Source organism: Lepeophtheirus salmonis, chromosome 1 (assembly GCF_016086655.4).
Source record: "Lepeophtheirus salmonis chromosome 1, UVic_Lsal_1.4, whole genome shotgun sequence".
Classification (NCBI taxonomy): domain Eukaryota; kingdom Metazoa; phylum Arthropoda; class Copepoda; order Siphonostomatoida; family Caligidae; genus Lepeophtheirus; species Lepeophtheirus salmonis.
The window spans coordinates 444,216-465,113 of NC_052131.2; the positions used below are offsets into that span (position 1 = coordinate 444,216).

The 20,898-nt window shown below is 31.7% G+C and overlaps 2 protein-coding genes and 1 long non-coding RNA gene across 8 annotated transcripts; 2 read left to right on the forward strand and 1 right to left on the reverse strand.

Moving 5' to 3' along the window:
• The first annotated feature begins 10,021 nt into the window (after positions 1–10,021).
• Positions 10,022–13,562, forward strand: LOC121132139 (vesicle-associated membrane protein 3). Of its 2 annotated transcripts, XM_040727567.2 has the most exons (3): positions 10,022–10,200; positions 12,459–12,653; positions 12,910–13,562. In XM_040727567.2, exons 2-3 carry the CDS (start codon positions 12,478–12,480, stop codon positions 13,250–13,252), a joined length of 519 nt encoding a protein of 172 aa, XP_040583501.1. In that variant the 5' UTR covers positions 10,022–10,200; positions 12,459–12,477; the 3' UTR covers positions 13,253–13,562. The 2 variants fall into 2 exon arrangements, with proteins under 2 accessions (XP_040583501.1, XP_040583505.1); XM_040727571.2 differs by lacking the exons at positions 12,459–12,653; positions 12,910–13,562 and adding an exon at positions 10,825–11,970 and having other exon boundaries at positions 10,053–10,200.
• On the reverse strand, positions 10,449–10,862 carry LOC139904807 (uncharacterized). The gene is made up of 3 exons (XR_011779024.1): positions 10,755–10,862; positions 10,658–10,705; positions 10,449–10,587 (listed from the first exon to the last, which is right to left on the reverse strand). It is a non-coding gene; the product is annotated as an uncharacterized lncRNA (long non-coding RNA).
• Positions 13,563–15,350: 1,788 nt separating the features above from the next.
• On the forward strand, positions 15,351–20,291 carry Lasp (LIM and SH3 domain protein Lasp). 5 transcript variants are annotated; one of them, XM_040727600.2, is made up of 8 exons: positions 15,569–15,787; positions 16,388–16,433; positions 17,331–17,425; positions 18,771–18,855; positions 18,913–19,013; positions 19,078–19,175; positions 19,259–19,656; positions 19,743–20,291. In XM_040727600.2, exons 3-8 carry the CDS (start codon positions 17,370–17,372, stop codon positions 19,920–19,922), a joined length of 918 nt encoding a protein of 305 aa, XP_040583534.1. In that variant the 5' UTR covers positions 15,569–15,787; positions 16,388–16,433; positions 17,331–17,369; the 3' UTR covers positions 19,923–20,291. The 5 variants fall into 5 exon arrangements, with proteins under 5 accessions (XP_040583528.1, XP_040583522.1, XP_040583534.1 ...); XM_071886748.1 differs by having other exon boundaries at positions 15,579–15,787; positions 15,840–16,433; XM_071886749.1 differs by having other exon boundaries at positions 15,646–15,787; positions 19,262–19,656.
• Positions 20,292–20,898: the final 607 nt, after the last annotated feature.

The window sequence follows — 20,898 nt, forward strand, 5'->3', positions numbered from 1 at the left end:
GATATATGGCCCCCTTCCTCACCAGAAATGAACCCACTGGACTCTTCTATATGGAGCACACAAAAGTTTTATAGATAAGAAACTTTCCATAATGTTCTTCAATGACTACAATTTGCATATCATATTGATCTACTTTCAGGGATAAGTTTTATGTTCTTATCTTTTTTTTATAGATGGACTTAAAGATGTGAATTGTGTCAAATAAGCAAAAGATTTATGCTTAAGTAATATCCTTTAGATATTTGTTAAATAATTTTTTTTCACTGTAGTACAACTAAGTACATTCAATAAATTCATATTGTTAGTATGGGCAAATTGATAAGACGATGAATAATTCACTTATAGTTATTTTTTTTTTTTTTTGCAATAACTAGAATCTTGTTGTTATTTTAGAGACATGTATCCTTAATTGATGCATGTTCCATGCTCACTATTTCTTGGGGACTACTAATAAATCTCGTCGATCAAAAGTGTTGCATTTTATTATCTGGTCTTCCACGTCGTTACCTTTAATATATCACGCAACTTTTCATCCAAAAAGAAACAGAAAAAGGCCCAAAATCATCGGACAGTTAGCCAAACAAGTCAATCACACCAACTGCTATTTATTTCTTAAGTACTCTCAGAAAATCATTGCCATGTTATATCTCTACAATTTTTAAAAGAATTACATACATACATATCATCTTTATATTAAAATCCTACATAGTATTCTATTGGATTCTGTATTACCGGGCCGTCAGAAAGTCTTGAAACATAATGAACGTTGAACAATTAATTACACCTAGCGGCTTTAAATGAAATTTTAGATAGATTTTTTAAAAACTTGTTTATTATTCATTAGAGAATATTATTGATGAATCTGAGCTCCTTCAGCCTCAATCAAACGCTCCTCGCGACTCCGAAAGGCGTGGAGTAGTTTATAACGTAGCGCTTAAACATTGATGGCCACTCTTTCTCAACCGATTGCTTTAGGGACTCAATACTGCTATGATGTTGTGTACAGGCCTGACTTTCAATTTGCCACCAGATGCTGTAATCAAGGGGATTCAGGTCGGGGCTCCACAGTGGCCAGAGGTCCTTTGACTAGGACTTCATTTTTTTTCGCCATCCAATCATGCACAATTTTGCCGTACAGGAGCCCGTCCTGTTGAAAGCAATAATCGGCTTTCTTTTATTGCTTTGTGATCTTGCGAACCTAGGTAAGCACTATTGTTTGCAAAATAATCATGAAATCCTTGCTAGTCAATCCCTATCCAACAGTAAACCAAATTGGCTTCATCATTTTGTGACCTTCAGATGAAACAATGCCAAACATCATTAATGAGACCGGATGTTTGGTGGTGGACACTTCACAAAGGTTACATTTGACTTCCCCAAAACAAACGACGCAATAATTTTGGCGATTGTACAGGGCATCTTACAAGAAGAACAAAATTACAAATTGCTAATGTTCGCTAAATCAAATAGTCAAATAATAAGACAATTATTAAGAATTCAAGACTAAATAAGCTGCAATATATCACCAATATAATTTACATTAATTATTTCAAAAATAGATGCTCACACCAGAAGAATTAATGTTCATAACTTAAACATTACCAGATTGAAGTTTGGCAATCTTTCTAGATTTGAACTCGTTTTCAGATGATCTATTTAGCATAGAGTGTCAAGGGGAGAATCGTCAATAGCTAAAAATGATCTACATGACTCAAATTTAAATTTCTTCTTGAGAGAGAATGCAATATATCCCGCAACAAAGAACAATGCATTGCTTTCTCCTTTAGTGAACATTGCTTCAAGATCTGAAGGCCACTAATATGTAAAGATAGTATCGTGGAGGATTTTTTTTTCAAAAAATTAAAAAAAAAAATACAACTTTTTTTTGTTGGCTGAGAAAAAACCCACAACTATAATTGTTACGTCAGGATCTGCCAACACATCTTTGACCTCTCATATAGTCATGTTATTAAATTTCTCGAGAGATTTGATCCTGATCTTCTTTTCTGCCTTCAGAATTTGTCGAACACTGATATAATAGTTTGTTGCGCTAAGCTCTCTATACCAGTCAGGTCTTTCCTCGATCTCGTCAGACTGGAACATGGCAAGCAAGATGTACAAGAAATTCTCATCTTCTTTGATCAGTAAGTACTCGGCAAGATCTGCTACAGCAATATATGTGTATTTATTTGCAAGAAAAGTTTCTGCAGTAAGGCCCCTTTCTCTGCTTTCTTCCCATACAATTAGGAAGTCTTCAAACTCCTTGAGGAAGGACAATCCAAGTTGTTTTTCTTTTGTGACCGGTCTTCTGGTTGTATCTCTTTTCTTCTGTCCAACTTTTGGAGTTTTTACAGTTAAAACGTTCCATATAGTCCGAACAAATTCAGCAAACTCAGTTGTGTCTTTTATCTGCGTAGAATTTGAGAGCTCCAATGGTGGACTCAAGAACAACGGTATCCCCTAACTTTACAATTGTCTTCTCAAGAACTGTTGGATAGAAGGATTTGAGATAGAGTTTCTGCAATTTTGGCTGACTTTGTCTTATTTTCGGTCGAAAATTCAACTCTGGTCATTAATAAAAACAAGTTTCACGGAGCTGTATCTTAAGCTCAATTAGAAGCTTCAAAAGCCTTTGAAGGAGTTGTCAATAGAAGTATTTACTTTGAAGGACGAAAATAGAAAACTCAGATAAATAAGAAAATAGGGGACCGTCACCATCGCAAAGAAGTTATGGTAGATCACATATCAGTTTCATCAGAACCTGATTAATTTATTTGGGACACATAACGCCAATCCATGTTACAAGGAGGGCCATATTTACTTCGATCGTAAATTTATTAGAGGGACAACGTTGGAATTTAGATGGAATAATTTCTGTTGCATGTGACAGAACCGCAAACTAACACCGTTTGGAAAGGTGGCATGATTCAATATTTAGAGAACTATTTACTGAGATCATTACAATGGTACATTAGTATGCTTCATGCTAATGAGTCACCCCTTCCTGATTTATTTTTGAGTTTAGATAGTGGCAATTTGGGTCCTACATAATATTACGGACAATCGGAAAACGATTGGTTGGTTGAGAAAATGAAACTGTCGTTCCTTTTTCTACGGTGACTGGTAATTTGCCTAAATTGCTGAAGAATGTGGTCGATCAACTAAGTACAGATAAAAAAAGATGTGTATAAAATAGGTCAAGCCGTTTCAACTGGTTCCTGTACTCCTGAGCTGGCAAACTGTAAATCTGGAAAATTTGCACACTTAAGATAGCTTACTACTGATAATCGTTTAGTTAGACTTTACGTAAGTACTCCTAATCTATCAAAAAACTTGCAAGTGCTTGTCAACTACGTGTTTAAAGTCTACCTTCCAGTGTGTTTCCTAATCAAGCAGAAAACGTCTTTTAAGGATGTGTGTAAGAATTTTTGGAGCTGAATATTTGCTTTAGATTTTTAGCTAAAATCTTATGTCTGTCGTGGATCCTGTAATTGAATAACAGAGGTGGAGGTGGTGGCTGTAACAGCCACCACCTCCAACTTGACAACATATCGCTACAGCGTCTTGACAAGGAGTTTGCAGGTAGGAACGAAAAGAGGCACAAGATATTTGGTTTCCCAGACACAAATTTGCAAGACTAGAAAAGTAAAGCTGACTATATGTTTGTTTGTTGAGCTATGAATGTTCCTTAATTAAGTTTACCAACTTACTGCATGTCTCTATTATCTGATTAGCAACTGTTAATCAAGCTGTTTTGTTACTTTTGGTATATGAATGAAGCAACAACTTTTTTCTTTTCATCGAGACTACTTTTCAGATACAAACAGATTATATTACAGGTATATGATATTTATTTATTTATATACACTTTATTTTCTCAAGTCGGTTTTTATTAAAATATATGCGCTTCACTATATGACTATTGTTAAAATTATAATAGTAATATCAGGACTAACTGTTATACATTAACTTGCTGTTAAGCTTGCAGCAGCTACATCTTTTCTGTATTGTTAACTATTTATACATTTTCACTATTCTCACGAACGTTGACAACCCAGTCATCCCCCCAAGTGTACAAAGCTGTCTAAGCCACTGACTATCAGAATAAACTACCTGATGGGATGTCATTATATTTCAACCGCCTGTGGGTTTATACGACGGAATAGACAATATAAATACAAATTAGCGTTTCAATTATTTTATTAAAAAAATAAAGATTTGGAGGTTTAAAAGTGTTCCTTTTCATAAAAAAAAGATGATTGTCCAAGTTTATGAATATTTAGAGAACTAATGATCGACATCCGTGCAATGTCCTTGCTAGATACGGTTTGGGATTTGCGTTTATTTCCTTTCTTGCATCTAATCAGGAAGTATTAAATAAATGGAGAGTGCACGTCTGGTTTTTTTGGTTTTTAATTATTTATATACATACCAATGTGAAAATCCAGTGTGGAATGGGAAACCGAAAATTTAACAATTTGAAGAATGTTATGGAGGGAGAAAGAATAATGCTCATGACGTTTCATTAGATCAGCTACAATCAGCTGTTACAAGAGAGGAAGGATATAAACAAGGACATTTTCTAGTATTATGTACTCCGATGTCGATCCCCAATTCTATTCTGAGTCCAACAAGGACTTACAAATTTAAACTCTGCAACAAATCATCAGGGTTACGCTCCGTCTTTTATGAGCAAACACGAATGTTCAAACAGGCTATTAATATAATTGAATCTATTAAGGAAAGGATGTTCACTACTCCGGAATTAAATTATAATGATAACTGCTAATGAAAATAAAATTCTTTATTAATACTACAATTACAAATTAACAGTCCAGCTAAAAACAACCCGGATTTACATGTACGTTTATATAAGTTGACTTAACTTGCACTCATTTTTAAATCCATGAAAATGTGGGCGTAGGTAGAGCAAATTTCTGAATATATATATACTAAATATTATAGTCGAGTTTTTGCAATATAAAGGGAGCGGGGATCAAATTGTTGCCAAAATATTTTTCTACAAAAAACAACACAAAATATACATTTTTTAACTTTTTTATTGAAAATCAAAACTATGACGAGCATATAGGTATAGAGTAGCCATTCATTCGATATAATCACCGTTCGCATCAATAACGGCCTCAATACGAATCGGCTGCAGGCTCTTCTGACCATCTCATTGTCCATTTGCCGAATACCTCCTTGATGGAGTCCATCAGGCTAGCCTTGGTGCTATGGGGATGTCTGTTGGTATGTCTCTCGACATACCCCGAGACAAAATAGTCCAAAAAATTAAGGTCGGGAGAGTTAGGAGGCCACAAATCCTTGGTTACGACGTCATAACAGTTCTTGGTTAACCACTGCATGGAGATTTTGGACACATAGCAGGGTGCTGAGTCCTGTTGCCACACCCAGGGCCTGTCTCCGTCCTTCATGGATCTGGTAGGGTCATCCTCAACCATCTTCTTGACCTTGTCGACAAAGTCGGTGTCCCTGACCTTCCTGTCGGCGCCCTCCTCCTTGGGTGCCCTCTTTATGGTGGCATCAACATCCCAGGTGTCCTCTAGCTTCTTACGGATACGCTGAACAGTCCGTAAATTCACTCCTAAGGTTGAAGCAATTGTTGAATTGGAGATTTCCCTCCATTATTAACCAATGCCATGACTACGGCGGACCTCGAAAGCTCCTCGTTCCACTTATAGCTCTTTATCTCCTCATATGATGACAGCATGATGCTAACTGAACTACTTATCGTCAGCTGACGAGAATAGTTTTTCTATTTGGTAACCGGTTTTTTATTTGATAATGCCGTCTTCAAGTTATCAAGGTTTAAAGTAGGCGATAATTTGATCCCCGCTCCCTGTATATGCCTGGTTTTTAGCAGGTAGTAATTAGGTGGAATCGAATGCAATTCTAAAAACTTATTTTTTATGTTTATGATATACTCCAAAATAACATATAAAAGTTTGAGTTAAATTGAAAATGGGCAGGTCTGATTTTTTTGAAGTCAAAATGTCGTGGCCTTATGGGTAAAAACTCATTTCGTTGTCTTTTTTAATAAAATAAGACAAAAGGATAAAAGAATGATCTATTAAATGGTTGTAAAAGTAGATTGATATCTTCAAAAATATTCAAAATACAGCAATTTAAAAATAGGGTAGGTGGAGTCGAGGTTGAAACTTTAGAAGGCTCTAAATTCGGAATTGAAGGACAAAAAAGGCTGAAATTTGGGATTTTTGGCTTTTTAACTATTATTAAGATATGTCCCAAATTGAAAAAAAAAAATCAAAGATGGTGAGTGCAGTGGTTCCCAAGCTTTTTTGAGTTCAACCCTTAAAATATGTTACTAGACAATGTGCAACCCCTACACCCCTCATTGAGAGATGAATTTAACATTTGGAGTTCATTTAATTCAAAAAGATGACTCAAAGGTCATATATATACCCTATTAAGTTCAACCTAGAGATAAATAATATAAGTTATTTGACTATATTGATCAAAAATAAAATTTTAAATCTACATATATTATATTGAAAAACATAAGAAAAAAAAACAAGAAATACAACTAAGAATTAATAGAACATATTAAGAAATAAAATCAGGGCTATATGTGCAGCTTGGAATAATTTCTATAGTATCAATTCTCTTTTCTTTTATGTTGTATAAAGTTAAAATTTAGACTCACAAATAAATAACATTACAACCGGGGGATGTGCTAATAGGGATAATAGGTTTATAAACGAAGCAAGACGTATATGGACAGTGACGAAAATTCAGTGTAGAATGGAAAAGTAAAAAAAAAGAGAAAAAAAAAGGGAAATCAGCCTGACAAGTTAAGGAATGTTTTAGAGGAGATCAGCTGAGACAAGGGAGGAGGAGGAGAAGGAAATAAACAAGAACTTTGGCAAGAATTACTCCAATATTGATCTCCAATTCTACTCGGATTCCAACAGGGACTCACAATTATAACTCCACAAGAAATACTCAAGATTATTCTCCGTTTTTTATGATCACACACGAATGTTTTTATCAGGTTTTTAATATATTTAGGAAAGGATGTTCACAACTCAGGAATTAATTAATAATGACAACTAGTGATATGTCGTTGGCAAACAATTTGTTCTTTTCAATGACTCTTATTAGTGAATATACAGAACCGATTCAGTTTCATGACAAACGCACAAATGACTCATAGAGCATGGTTAATAGAAATACAAGGTACGATCCTCTTGTAATCGGGCTTGCTAGAATATTCAATCTGATGTATTGTGCAGGACAGGAGGATTTTGACAAAACACGCAACCACTCATCTACCATGACGTCAATTTTAACAGCGTGGGGAAGTCAAACATCAGTCGTACACGCGTTATGGTATAACCGTCTATTAACCTTGGAGTATGAGTGATTTGTTCATGTGTACTGTAAATTTTCCATATCCAAAATATTTCACTCTACCTTATTCTAATATTGTTATCTTCTTTGGCTATTTTGTTAAGTTATTCTATATATATACAGATGAAGGAGCATATATTTGTGTAACGCACGGTAGTGCATTTTCTTTGCTACTTTAAATGCGCTCTCATTCACGCCCAAAGTAATCAACCCAGCAAGGGAACTAATTCACCAAAAAAAACTGATTCACCAAAAGAGCTGATTCACTAAAAAGAACTCTACCACTAAAAGAACTGAATCACCAAAAGTACTGAATCATCAAAGTAACTAAATCCTTTATAGATTATTCGTGTTTCATACATTCAGGTAACAGTTCACTTGAGTCTAATTAAACTATTGAATAAAAAAATCACAACTAAGCTGCTTCCCTGAGCATCATGACTCCCATATAATATCCAAAAATATACCCCGTCCCACAGGTTGTACAGGTGAAGTTCTGGGCCTCAATGTAATTTAAACTCCACTACTGCCGCGTTTCTAAACATCAAGGACCTCTTCTAATATGATATCATGGACCCCGACATACGGATTGTGCAAGTGAACTTAACTAATGATAATTTATTAGCTAAAATGAACGCTTACATTAATAATGGGTTAATTAGAGTCAAATTAAAGATGTTATATCATTATTTATGTGATATGGAAGTTTTAGGATATAAGGAATGTTGAACTGACATCTGAACTTTTTCATTAAGTTATCTTGTTAGCCGGAGTGTATTATGGGAGATTACAAGGGATCCTTGATGCTCAGAGAAGAGGCTGTGCAAGAATTTAACCTGCATTGGGCGCTATAGTTCACCTGCACAACCTGTGGCCGGGGTGTGTTATAGTATATAAAATGGATTTTTTTTTATCGCTCACTAGTTTTTACGAGGCGATTATTTTACGGCACCCTTCTTAACAGAATAATTTTACCGTGCACCTTTTTTGGGGAGAGCCTCGTCACCCGTCTATTCAATAACATCCCTAATCCTTATGCTTCAAGAATTGCATAGCTATTAGAAAGTAACATAATGGCAATGTATAGTAATCTCAGGGGCGTCTGCAAGGGGTAGGGTGGGTTTGGGGAGCTGTAGCCCCCCCACACCCAAAAAAAATGAATTTTTGCATTTTGATAGAAAATTCAATTTTCGAAATCTAATTTAATTTCTGTAATATTTTTAGAAAAAAATGTAAGCTTTCTAATTAAACTCTAAAAATGTACCTTTTTGAGAATTGGTGTAGATTTTTGAAAAAAATTCCAAAAAATTAAATTTTTTATAAATATGTGTAGATTTTTGAATTTTTTTCCCAAAAAATTAAATTTTTCAGAATAGCGATGGATATTTGAAATTTGTTTCCAAAAATTTAATATGTTTTGAATAATTGGATTTTTTGAAAAAATTTAATATTTAAAAAAAAATTTATTTATTCAATTTCCCCCAAAAAAAAAAAATATATATATATATTATATATAAAAATCCTGTGGACGCTCCTGAACCTATATTAATTGTAACTCTCAACATTTGGTTCAAAAAAGAAAATAATAAAGTACTGAAATTTAATGATAATTGACTCACTCTTCTCAACTCCGGGGCTATTCTTCAGTATAACAACAACTAGTTAGAGCTGAACGAATCGGTGTTCTGAGCACAAATATTAAGGGAAGGAGAAGTAGAAAATCGACAGTTGTTGAGAATACCAGATAATTTCAGGCATTATTTTCTTTCTCACTTTCGAGGAAAGGTTGCTAGATTAATTTAGTACCAATCAATTTCCCTCACTATATGTATTGTCCATATATTATATAGTTTGTATCAAGGGCAAAGACCTATATGGCATCCCTAGATTTTCTCTCACAAAAAGTAATTGTACTTATTGAGATCATTTTTTTAAAATGTACTTATTAAACCAACATCCCTAATTATCTAAAGTACTTGTATGTACATATTAGATATTATGTACGACGATTTCCTTCTTATTTATCTCTTTCTACTCTTGAAAATGGTTCCTTCTTCTCCTTCCCCTAGCTACATGAAGCATGAGTCATTGAAGGTCTACATGGCTTTGTCTTGATAGTATCAATATAATAAAAATACCTAGAAGAATGTACATTGCACATACTCATTTATTTACCTATAAGTATACCAAACAGAAAATAATTCATTTATATTTGTATGAACCATCGCCTTCCTATTGTCAAATGTAAGGAAATTATTCGCTACAACCATACAGATCCTTTAATCACGTGATACAAATGACGTCTTATTTATACTTTATTGGAAGCTTTTATAATTGGCTAATCCATAATGGATAATAAAATATGAGTATTAAAAAAATTGGAGGGAGGGGGATGAATCAACATCGAGTGAGTGATGAAAATCTTTTCGTAAGGATTGGAGACTTCCTGGAATTTTATTATATTTAGTCCTGTTCCGTCAATCTCCTTCTTCTTTCCCATTATAGAAATTCAAAAAGAAAAAGGCATGATGAAAGAAAGTTTTTAAGGGGGAGAGAGAAATGGTTAGCTATATACTCCGCCACAAAAATCAATACTTTACTTGAGCCTATATACATATATATACTTGAGTATGTCCTTAGGAAAGCCATGGCTTCAGTGAAATTTATCAAATAAAGAACAGTCTCGTGAGTGAGGAGGAACGACAAAAATATTACATATTTATAACTGATATTAAAAGGACAAACAACTAAACATTAAACATACATATATTATAACATTTCCTGTAAATTTGTTGTCTTTAAGAAGTAAGTCGTCATTTATTATATATATTTATTTATTTCAAGACACTAACGAAAAATAAATTGATTTATTTTTCTTTCGGATTTTTCATTATATTTTATATCATTCCTACATAATTACAAAAATTGATTTAATAAGCATACTCGTCATTTGACGAGTATCCATGTTTTATGAATTGATGAGCATGTGGTTTACCATATTATTATTTTAATTATTTTTTATTATCATTTCACATCATTTGAATATGTTTGGTCAGTGATTAAACCATCATCCAAATTTGAAATTTGAGACAATTCCAATTTATTCAAAATCTTTTATTTCCTATTATTCCATTTTCCATTTTTCATCATTATTGTAGAATAACGACATGGAACCTTCAGATGAGACTCTAACTGAAGATGTTGTTTTTTAAAAAAAATTTATGACACTAATTAATAAATATATCCTTATATACTTACTTACATATCTATCAATATTCAAATCACGGTTGTTGATAACTTGGATGATTGGCTAATATACATATTTGTTGCAATTATCATTATAATTTATCTTTACATACATTACACATTAATTTTATAATTTATTTCTCTTTTTCCTTCTCTTCTTGCGGATTTTGTGTTGAAATTTAGGACACACACAAAATAATTCTAAAATTAAAAAGTATAAGTACATTTACAAGTACATAATAAAATATGTCTGAGCCAAGCAATCCACCGGCAACGGCACCTGACGGTCGTCCCCTGGGACCGGATGGCAAACCCCTTCCTGGCCCCCAGCAAATGCAACAAGTCATGGCACAACGACGCATGGCTCAGCAGCAAGCTCAGGTCGACGAAGTTGTAGGTATTATGCGGAACAACGTAGAGAAAGTATTGGATCGTGATGCTAAACTCTCAGAATTGGACGAGAGAGCGGATGCACTTCAAGACGGGGCCTCGCAATTTGAGAAGCAAGCAGGGAAGCTCAAGAATAAGTTCTGGCTTCAAAATATGAAGTTTCTCATCGCAGGAGGGATCGTGGGTCTCATTCTCCTCATTTTGTTGTACTTTAAATTCACTGAGGACACTCATCCCCAGTATGCCTATCCTCCCCCTCCTCCTCCTCCACCACCTCCACAACAAGGCATGCCACCTCAAGGCGCACCTCCACCTCCCCCTCAACAACAGATTCCTTCTAATTAGGAGTCTTAAGATATAAATAGTCCTTCTTTGTATCATCCTCTTCCTCAAGAGAAACGAGAAAAAAATAACTAACTAAATCAAAACATTAACAATAAATACCTAAATTACTAACAAGAAGGAATTATAAATCCAAAAAATGATTGAACAGTTATCAAATCAAGCTAATCACACATGTTAGCAAATTTTAATTTTAATTACATTTTTGGTAAGAACAAACAAAAGAAAAGGATTTTATCCTTCCTTCCTTCCTTTAGTTTCATGTGTGTGTGTCTATTCTTTTAGAACATCACATTGAAATCAAGTCAAAAAGGTCCTATCATCCCAAATAATATGTAATAATAATTAATTAATAATAACTCACTTTCATTTTCTAACAGGACAGAAAAGAAAAGGGTTCAAAAATAATTAGTCATTTGATGAGTGAAAATATTATTAAGTTTTTGTAGAAAGGGATTTGATATATGGGTCTGGAGAAATGAGATCAAAGTGATGTTTTTTTACCTTCAAACAAATCAATAACTTAATAACAATCTCGTTTCCTCAATCATATATATATATATTTATTTATTTGTTGAATATATATCAATTATATAATTATCATTAATTTTAATATTAATAACAAAATAATTAATACTCCTTCTTTTTTTCATTTTGTCAATTACAAACGATTTTTTTTTATCTGTATTCTCTAATCGTAATCATAAAACATAATATCCACATTCATTAGATATTTAATTAAATATAAATGCATTGTTTTCCTTTTCATATAAATAATAATATATACTTACATTCTTAATTTTGAAAAAAAAAATTGACTTTATCGACATCCTTAAAATTAATTATTTAATTAATTAATCACTCATTTTTAGATTTGTTACATCTTTATTTATTGTTACGTAATATTACTGCATATATTCAAGTACAGAAATAAATACAAAACAAAAAATACTAATTAAATTGTTTGTCAATAACATAAATCTCGGAACAGGACCTCGGAGTTTCACATTGATTCTAATATCTATATATATATTTCTCATTATGTTTATGTTCCTACGTTGTTAACGATCCTTTGATTTTGTTAGAGGTAAATAAATCCTCGAAATGGCAGACACTGAGAAAAAGGAAGATAAGAAGCCGGATCGACCTCTTGGTCCTGATGGAAAGCCAATACCTGGTCCGGAGCAAATGAGGCAAATCCAAGCTGCCCGTAAAATGGGTCAACAGCAAGCTCAGGTGGATGAGGTCATTAACATTATGCATACTAATGTTGAGCAAGTGTAAGTTAGTCGTTAGTTACTTCAATCTATATATGAAATGAAGAAACCTTTCAAGCCAACCCTTGTTTTAAGGCGCAATTCAATATCACATTTGACTGTAAATGCAATTTGATTAAATTATATTAATGCATAGATGTAATGTCCCTGAAAGATTGAATGTATTTAGAAATATGATGCAACTCAATGATGATACTCACTAGAGACTCAATTGAGTACACTTTTCATAATATTGTTACTTTTTATTATATCCTTCTAGACTGGAACGTGATAGCAAACTGGGTGCACTGGAAGAACGAGCGGATGCATTACAAGATGGATGTGCACAATTTGAAAAACAGGCTGCGGCAATGAAAAATAAGTTTTGGTTAGAGAATTTAAAATCCATGATAGCCATGGGCGTGGTCGGGGTCATACTCCTAGGGCTCCTCTATTGGAAATTCTTCGCCTCTCCCCCACCTCCACAATATCCTCCACCCTATGGGTATCCTCCTCCACCACCGCCACCACCACCCCCTTCAGTAGCACCAGGGCCTACCGAGTCTCCTGCTGGAGATACTGGATCATCAGGGGACAATTCAGGGGCGGATTCATTGACTTAAAACATAACTTACCTTTCTAATATAATTTTTATTATCATACCGTGAATCAAGAGGGTGAAGATCCTTGTTCCATGACAAAAATTGCTCTCCAAGACCCTGCATTTTTTAGCTCATTTAACCAATAACTAATATACTAGCATAATACATATAATTTAGGTACATTACCTACAAATTTCAATTCATGTTAATCAATTGTTATTCCTAAAAGTATATTATTATTAACGTCAAATTATGTATAAATCTATTTATTATAATATTCATTAGTTTTTTTCCCAAAATATATATACATAAATGCTATTGTACATTCAAAGTAGGCATTCATTGATTTTGTTTTTTAATTTACACATTCAAAAAGACAATGGGATCTATATTGTATAGTTATAAATATATTATTATGTTCCTTTCTCTTTCCATGAATAATTAATTCTTCCTCATAGATATATAGCGATCCTGATCTCTCGTAAAAAAACAAATGTAGTGTGTCAATGAGCAATTTATTTATTTCCCTCAAATATAAAATGAAAATAATATGTCAATACATACACAGTTTAAACTATGGATTAATACACCTTATCAACTTAGTTATTGAAAAAAAGGAACAAGGAAATGAATTTTGAGAAAAATATTGGCATTTATCTTAGATATTATCATAATAAACGGTTATAATTATGAAGCAGCATAGAGAAGATCATTGATAAATATAATCTAGATCTAGGTTTCCCAATCTTTATCTTACCATGTACCCCTTTACCATTTTGACTCATAACTCGTACTCCAACATTTTTTAAACTAAAAAAGCTAAGTAAAATTACAAAATTCCGTTCAATTTATACTTATCCCTTATGAATTATAAGGAGACATTCCATTTTTACGTCTCCAAATTAATTATATATCTATATAAAAAATAATATACATACAATCAACCTAGATAATAGGATTTTTTTTTCGTTCTAATAAGAACCCTGACTTTGCTTTTGATTTGCATGTCAAGGCCTACACTCTAATAGTGGATTTTCACCGACGTCATAAATTGCATCATAATTGAAGAAAACGCCTTTTTTTTGGGGGTTGATATTGATGCTACATAATATGGACAATTTCAATATATCTTGAATAAACTAAAAGGCTATAAGAATTTAAAAAATAATCAACACTTGCATTGAATACTACTTGATGCTATGATATACAGTGTAATTGAATTAAATAAAAAGTAATATGTATCGAAAATCCCTATGAAATATCTAAATTTGTACTTTTTTATTTTGATGATGATAAAAGTTGAAGTATGATTAGAGAAAAATATCTTATTAAATACATTGTAATTGTTAATTTTTAACTATAACATGGAAATAAGATTATATACCGATGTAATAACATATTTTTAATGCATTCTATGGTCAAATTTATATATATTAAAATTCAGCATTAAGGTGATAGATTTATGATAGGCAGTAAGGTTTATGTCCTTTTATTTTTTGGTCCTATTTTGATATCAAATAAGCATATATTAAATATAATTTTACTCATGGTATCCCGTTTGACCCCACGTTAGAAAAATTAATTGAGCTAATTGAGGAGAGGAGAAAAAAAAAATCTATATAGCTTCTGAAACATTGTGCTTACATGTATTGAGTAAGTCTACATAAGAAGTTCTACCTAATTTTTTCTTAGATTTCAGGAACTTTTATTTTGGTGATTTTTTTCAGTTAATATTTTTTAAAGCATAGATTGGCCAAAAATACAAACACGGAATATAAATTTAATAGGCCATATGGCCTACATTTTAATATTTAATAGAAATATAATATACGAAACGGAGGAGTTATGAGCCAAAAACTAAAATACACCCATTTGACCCAACCCAATGACATTTTGGAAAAATAAAGATTATAAATTTATTATTGTTTTATTTTACGGAAACCTTAAATGTAGCCCTATGAGAAAGACAAATGTACCTCAGGGGTACATGTATCCCAGGTTGGAAAACCATGGTCTAGATGAATCGTACATTCTTTATGTATCAGTATTCAGTCGTAGTATATTATTTTTGTAATCTTACTAATAGAAGTAGAAAAAGAGAAGGGTATAGATACTAGATGGCGTCGCTGTTCCTTCTTTTTGGCAGGAGAAGAATAAGAAAGAAAAAGAGGAAAGAAAGAAAGAGCTATAATAAGGAGCAATAGAAGGAGGGAGCTGATCGAGAGAATATAAAAAGAACATGAATGAATCCCTTATCACTGAACCTCGAGCCCAACTCTTCTTTTTAAGCTGCTGCTGCTGCTACAGAAACGACTAATTCCTCAATTCAATATTCTTAAATACATCTATGTTTTAAAAAAAGAAGGAAGATATTATTGTCACATTTAAGAGGGTCCTTAAGCTAGAAATATAATCACGTTAGCATTGATATACACCACCTTGTAACATATTTCCCTGTGTGTGTGAGTGTAATTCAGTAAAATGAATGTCGTGAAGAAGTGTGCAAAATGCGAAAAAACCGTATATCCAATCGAAGAAGTCAAGTGCTTAGAAAAGGTAATTAGAAATTAAATACTTTGGTATTTACATACATAGTTCGTTGCTCCAGTGGTTTTGAAGAAATTATGATTATGCATTCATCCATTTGTTAATTCATTTATGGTAATGACTGACACAAAAACCCAAGACCAAAGTCGCGTAGATTTCCTCATCCTCAACATCAACCTATTAATAGAGATTGGAGTCATGCCAGGAAGCTTCTAATGAGAAGAGCTTCCAAAATAAGGAAAAATATCTTTGAACAAATAATTAAAATATTTTTTTGTCAAACAGGATTTGTAAAAAAAAAAATATATATATATACAACCAAGGATTTACATACAGCATAATCATTTCTTCAATGTTAAAAATATGTTTTACCCATCAAACTTTGCATTACTATATAATCATATAATTAATAAGAAAAGCTTTACATAACAAATTATGACATTTCAAAATTTCAACACCTTGAATCAATTAACTTTAGAATAAGAAATATTCTGCCTTCCCATAAATAGTTACTTATACATAATATGTAACTGTTGAAGTGTTTTATCATTTGTTTTATACTAAAACAAATACCACTTAAAATGTCATTATCTACAACTTTTATTTCAGAGTCTATCATGTAGCATACATATGAATTTAACAATTTAGCTATAAGGTAAGCTACTGCTTTTCAGGCTTGTCAAAAATACAAAAATGTGTCTAGAGTTATTGCATCTGTTCAGAGAGTCACTCTTGTAATTTTTTTTTTTTTTTGATGATACATATTTATATATAAAAGTTTTAAAATTATGTTATCACCTGAATGATTTTTTTTTTCCATAATGTCACTAGTATCCAGTTTTATACAATGTTGTTCCTGCCCCCTTCTGCTTCTTCTTATATATACTTGAATTGTTTATGTGTTTCTTAATATGTTCTAATTTACCTTATATTTCTAATTAAGGTAATTAGAGGCAATTATCTTTATATTATTAATACATCTTTATCTCTACATAATATATAAGCCTCTATTATCCCTTAGAAGATTGATAATATTGCTAATGACATGATATATTGTCTTATGAGTTAAACTAAATTTGAGATTGCTCTCATTTGGAGAGCGTTATTTGCGATTATACACGAACAGATTATACTTTTATGATTTAAAACAATTAAGAAATTTACTTCATTATTTATGATTTTTATATTGAAAAAAAAAAAAAAAACACATTTGTAATTACACACTGTGTACCAAATTAATTACGTTGTGAATGTAAATTTGTTGAATTTTTGTTCATTCGTTTTCTCGTCAACATTTATGACAACATATATATTTAAGAAAAATCTCCTAATAGTTTCTAGAGAAATCACTATGTGAAAATGGTTTCGGCTAACAATAAGAAGAAAAGTCAATACTAATGAACTTTGTTTGGTAACATTTTTTTAGTAAAATGAATCTAAGACGATCATTTATTAAAAATTGTTGTGTTTTAATGTTTAAAAGAAAGAAAAAAAGCATGTACATTTTTTTTTTCTTTACAACTAATTTTGCTGTATCTTTTTAAACAATTAGGTATGGCACAAGGCATGCTTCAAGTGCCAAACATGCAACATGACGTTGAGTATGAAAAACTATAAGGGATTTGAGAAATTACCATATTGTAATGCGTAAGTATTTATTATTTTATACACGTTTGTAACATGTATGGTTGTTAATTGCCGACCTTGTTCACCAGTACATACATAACTGGTGATTTATTGTTAAATTCCTACTTTGGTTCATGATATATTTAAAAATATATATATATATTCTTTTTGATTGAGTGAAGCCTTGAGAAGAATAAATCATTTATATATTTTGTGAGAATATGTATTTACATATGATTTCATTGATTACAAGGTTGTGCAAATTCAAATGAATATATCTGGTCCGTCAACACATAAACAAATAAGGATGCCTTTCTCAAAAATATATCTATATTAGACTTGTATTCTTTAAATAATTATTATTTTCCATTTCTATTGATAAATTATTCTGATAAGGCTTCGAAGAGGGCCATGGAAAAACTTGCAAATATTCCTGATTTCAATTTAAAAATGAGAATATGATAAATGTTATTTGTATTGGAGTCAAATAAAGTATTTTCAATCAAATAAAATTATCCAGACCAGCAGTTCTTAACCTTTCTTCCTTCATTACCCAATTTCAGAATCTCAATATAGTCATTCTCATTTTTCTCCAGATTTTCATTTTAATTACCAACTACTAATTGAGATGCAACCATTTTAGTTTGATCTGTTAAAATTAGACATTTATGAAGTATTTAGGAATGTGGGGATTTTAACTTTATAATGCACCAAAGAATATATATGGGCAATTCTTAGAATATTCAATTTCTACATTACCCTCACCAGAAGTACTGTAAATTCTTCATTTAAAAATTTTCATTTCATTTTTGCGTTCCAACAACAACAACATATATAGTGATTTCTAATGGAAGTCTTTAACAAGATCTAACTCTGTCTTCAATTAGGAATCACTGATATAGCTTATATTCCTGTGTATCCACACCCATCTCAGAAATTTGAGTATAAAACCTAGTGACAAAAGGATAATACTTTACCTATTTTAAGTAGTTAAGTTTAAGTAATATTGAATAAATAAACGTAGGTATACAATTGAAATATGCATTGGGTCGTTAATATTGATTATGAAGTTTTAAAATAAAATTGGAATTTTTCATTATTTATTTATTTTGAAATTGTTTTTCTGTTGACTCACCACATTTGTAGGTTCATGTCAATTTTATCTCTATAACATGCAATTTAATTCAATTTATTTCTTAAATAATTAATGTCAATAATAATTTTTATCTCCCGCAAATCCCTGCAAATTAATTAATTAATTCCCTACACGAAAAAAAAACAAGTCATGTCTTGAGAAAAGAGATTTGAATTAAAATAAGATGATAATGATTAGTTATTACTCACACTAACTTCTCAACGTTTTTAGGCATATTCCCAAAGCAAAGGCTACCATTGTGGCAGATACTCCAGAAATGAAACGTCTCGCAGAAAACTCGAAGAATCAATCTAACGTAAGTATATTGAAATGTGATAAGAAAAATATGTTGAAGTTTTATTTGTATAAATAGGTAAAATATCATGCAGAGTTTGAGGCATCTAAAGGAAAGTTCACAGCCATCGCTGATGATCCCGAAATTCAGCGGATTAAAGCAAACACACAGACAATAAGGTATGTTATAATAAATTATCATTTTCTGTTGAGTTGGTTCTTGTAAAGATCTTTACTTTTATAGCAATATATCCTATCATGGCATTGTAGAGCAGAAAGCAGCACAAGAAAGGATGAGGAATCTGAATGAGGAAAACTGTGCTCCACCACCATTAAACCGAGGTATTTCACTTTTTTTTAATTCTCAGAATAATATTATTTTCATGCCGAATTACGTATATCCTTTTGTAAATTTTATCTTCCAGCAGATAATGTTCAAAATAATAACGCAAAATCAAGTTACACAACTCCAGAGGTCTATACACAGGAGCAACAAGACTCCAAATCCGTTCCTCAACAAACTAAAATGCATCCGACAACAATTCATCAAGCAGCTATCAAAAAGGTAGACACATCACGTAGTAGTCATGGAAGGCAGACGCCAAAGGAACAAGATGCTTATACCACTGGTGGAAGGAGAGGAGTTCAACAACAACAACAACCTCACCAGCAGCCCCATCAAGTCATCTATGATAACAACAGAAGGCCAGCAGCTCATTTGCCTAATCATTCGCATCATCAACAGCAACAGCAGTCTTTATATGGAATACATGCAGAAGATCCTTATCAGCAAAGGCAAAGTGATGCTAAGCAAAAGTCGAATGTAAGTTGTCTTGAGCCATTCTCTAATTATTATATTATGACCAATCAAGTCATTCTTCTTTTTTGTTTCTTACATATATGTTATAGAAATGTTATCAAGCGTTGTATGACTACGATGCACAGGATCTTGACGAAGTCTCATTTGTAGACGGTGATTTAATTATTAACTGTTCTCACGTGGACGAAGGGTGGATGACTGGAACAGTTCATAGGACAGGGAAATCAGGAATGCTTCCAGCAAACTATGTTCAAAGAGTTAATTTGTAATGTAAATCTCGTGTCTTTTTTTTTAAAGAAAAAAAAAATTAATTTATGAGCGAACATATTATATTTTATATATACTTAGAAAGGGAAAAAAAGAGATTTTATATATTATATTATATTGTATACAACTATGCTTAACATATATGACTAACTCTTTATTCATTGTATGCTATTGAGGTGATCCAATAAAAAAGTTATACATAAATATCAGTAGATAGATCTTTCATCCTTAGTTGGAATCTTTATCTCTCTATGAAGTTTACATATTATTAAATATTATCATGATTATTAATATATATATTTTTAAAAAGCTTGAATCAAACATTTTGCATAGATTTATTGAATATTAAATAAAGAAAAAAGATACAGATATTGATATATATATACACTAATAAGCTGTCATTAGACTTGCTTGTACTTTATTTACCAATATTTTTTTAGCCAATGAAAACCTGGTTCGAAATACTAACATATTTAGCTAAAGACTTGATTTAATATCTTAGTACCACATACATGCACTAAGGACGACTCAGAACTTGGAACTGTTCCCTAACTTAAATGTGAAGAAAATAAATATTCTATCTAACACATCCGTGTATATAGTATCTGTATATGTTCAATATGATAGATATTTGACTTCATTATATTGCACCAAATGAGAGTTAATGAATAAGGAAATATATATGCAGAATTAATCAGAACTAAATTTGTTTGTTCATTGAAACAGTATTTCAACATCTATAAATACATAATTTACTCATGACACAAATTAAATACGATAGTTTACATATGATGTAACTTCTAAAAGAGTTATAAACAGTATAAATATATCCCTAATTCTATATGATGAATCATTACAACAATTTTTAAAAAAGTAATACCATATTATGACCTTGTTCAAAAGTTTCCTCATTCAAGAAATGTATTTGTTTTGAGGATATTTGCACACAGGTAGGGTGCAAATAACCTTGTTTTAGAA

Bases quoted from the DNA above. Each gene is read 5' to 3' on its own strand.
- LOC121132139 (XM_040727567.2), top strand. From the start codon at position 12,478: ATGGCAGACACTGAGAAAAAGGAAGATAAGAAGCCGGATCGACCTCTT. The intron at 12,654-12,909 runs GTAAGTTAGTCG...ATATCCTTCTAG, and splicing joins CATACTAATGTTGAGCAAGT to ACTGGAACGTGATAGCAAAC.
- Lasp (XM_040727588.2), top strand. From the start codon at position 15,713: ATGAATGTCGTGAAGAAGTGTGCAAAATGCGAAAAAACCGTATATCCA. The intron at 15,788-17,330 runs GTAATTAGAAAT...TTAAACAATTAG, and splicing joins AAGTCAAGTGCTTAGAAAAG to GTATGGCACAAGGCATGCTT. The intron at 19,014-19,077 runs GTATGTTATAAT...TTACTTTTATAG, and splicing joins GCAAACACACAGACAATAAG to CAATATATCCTATCATGGCA.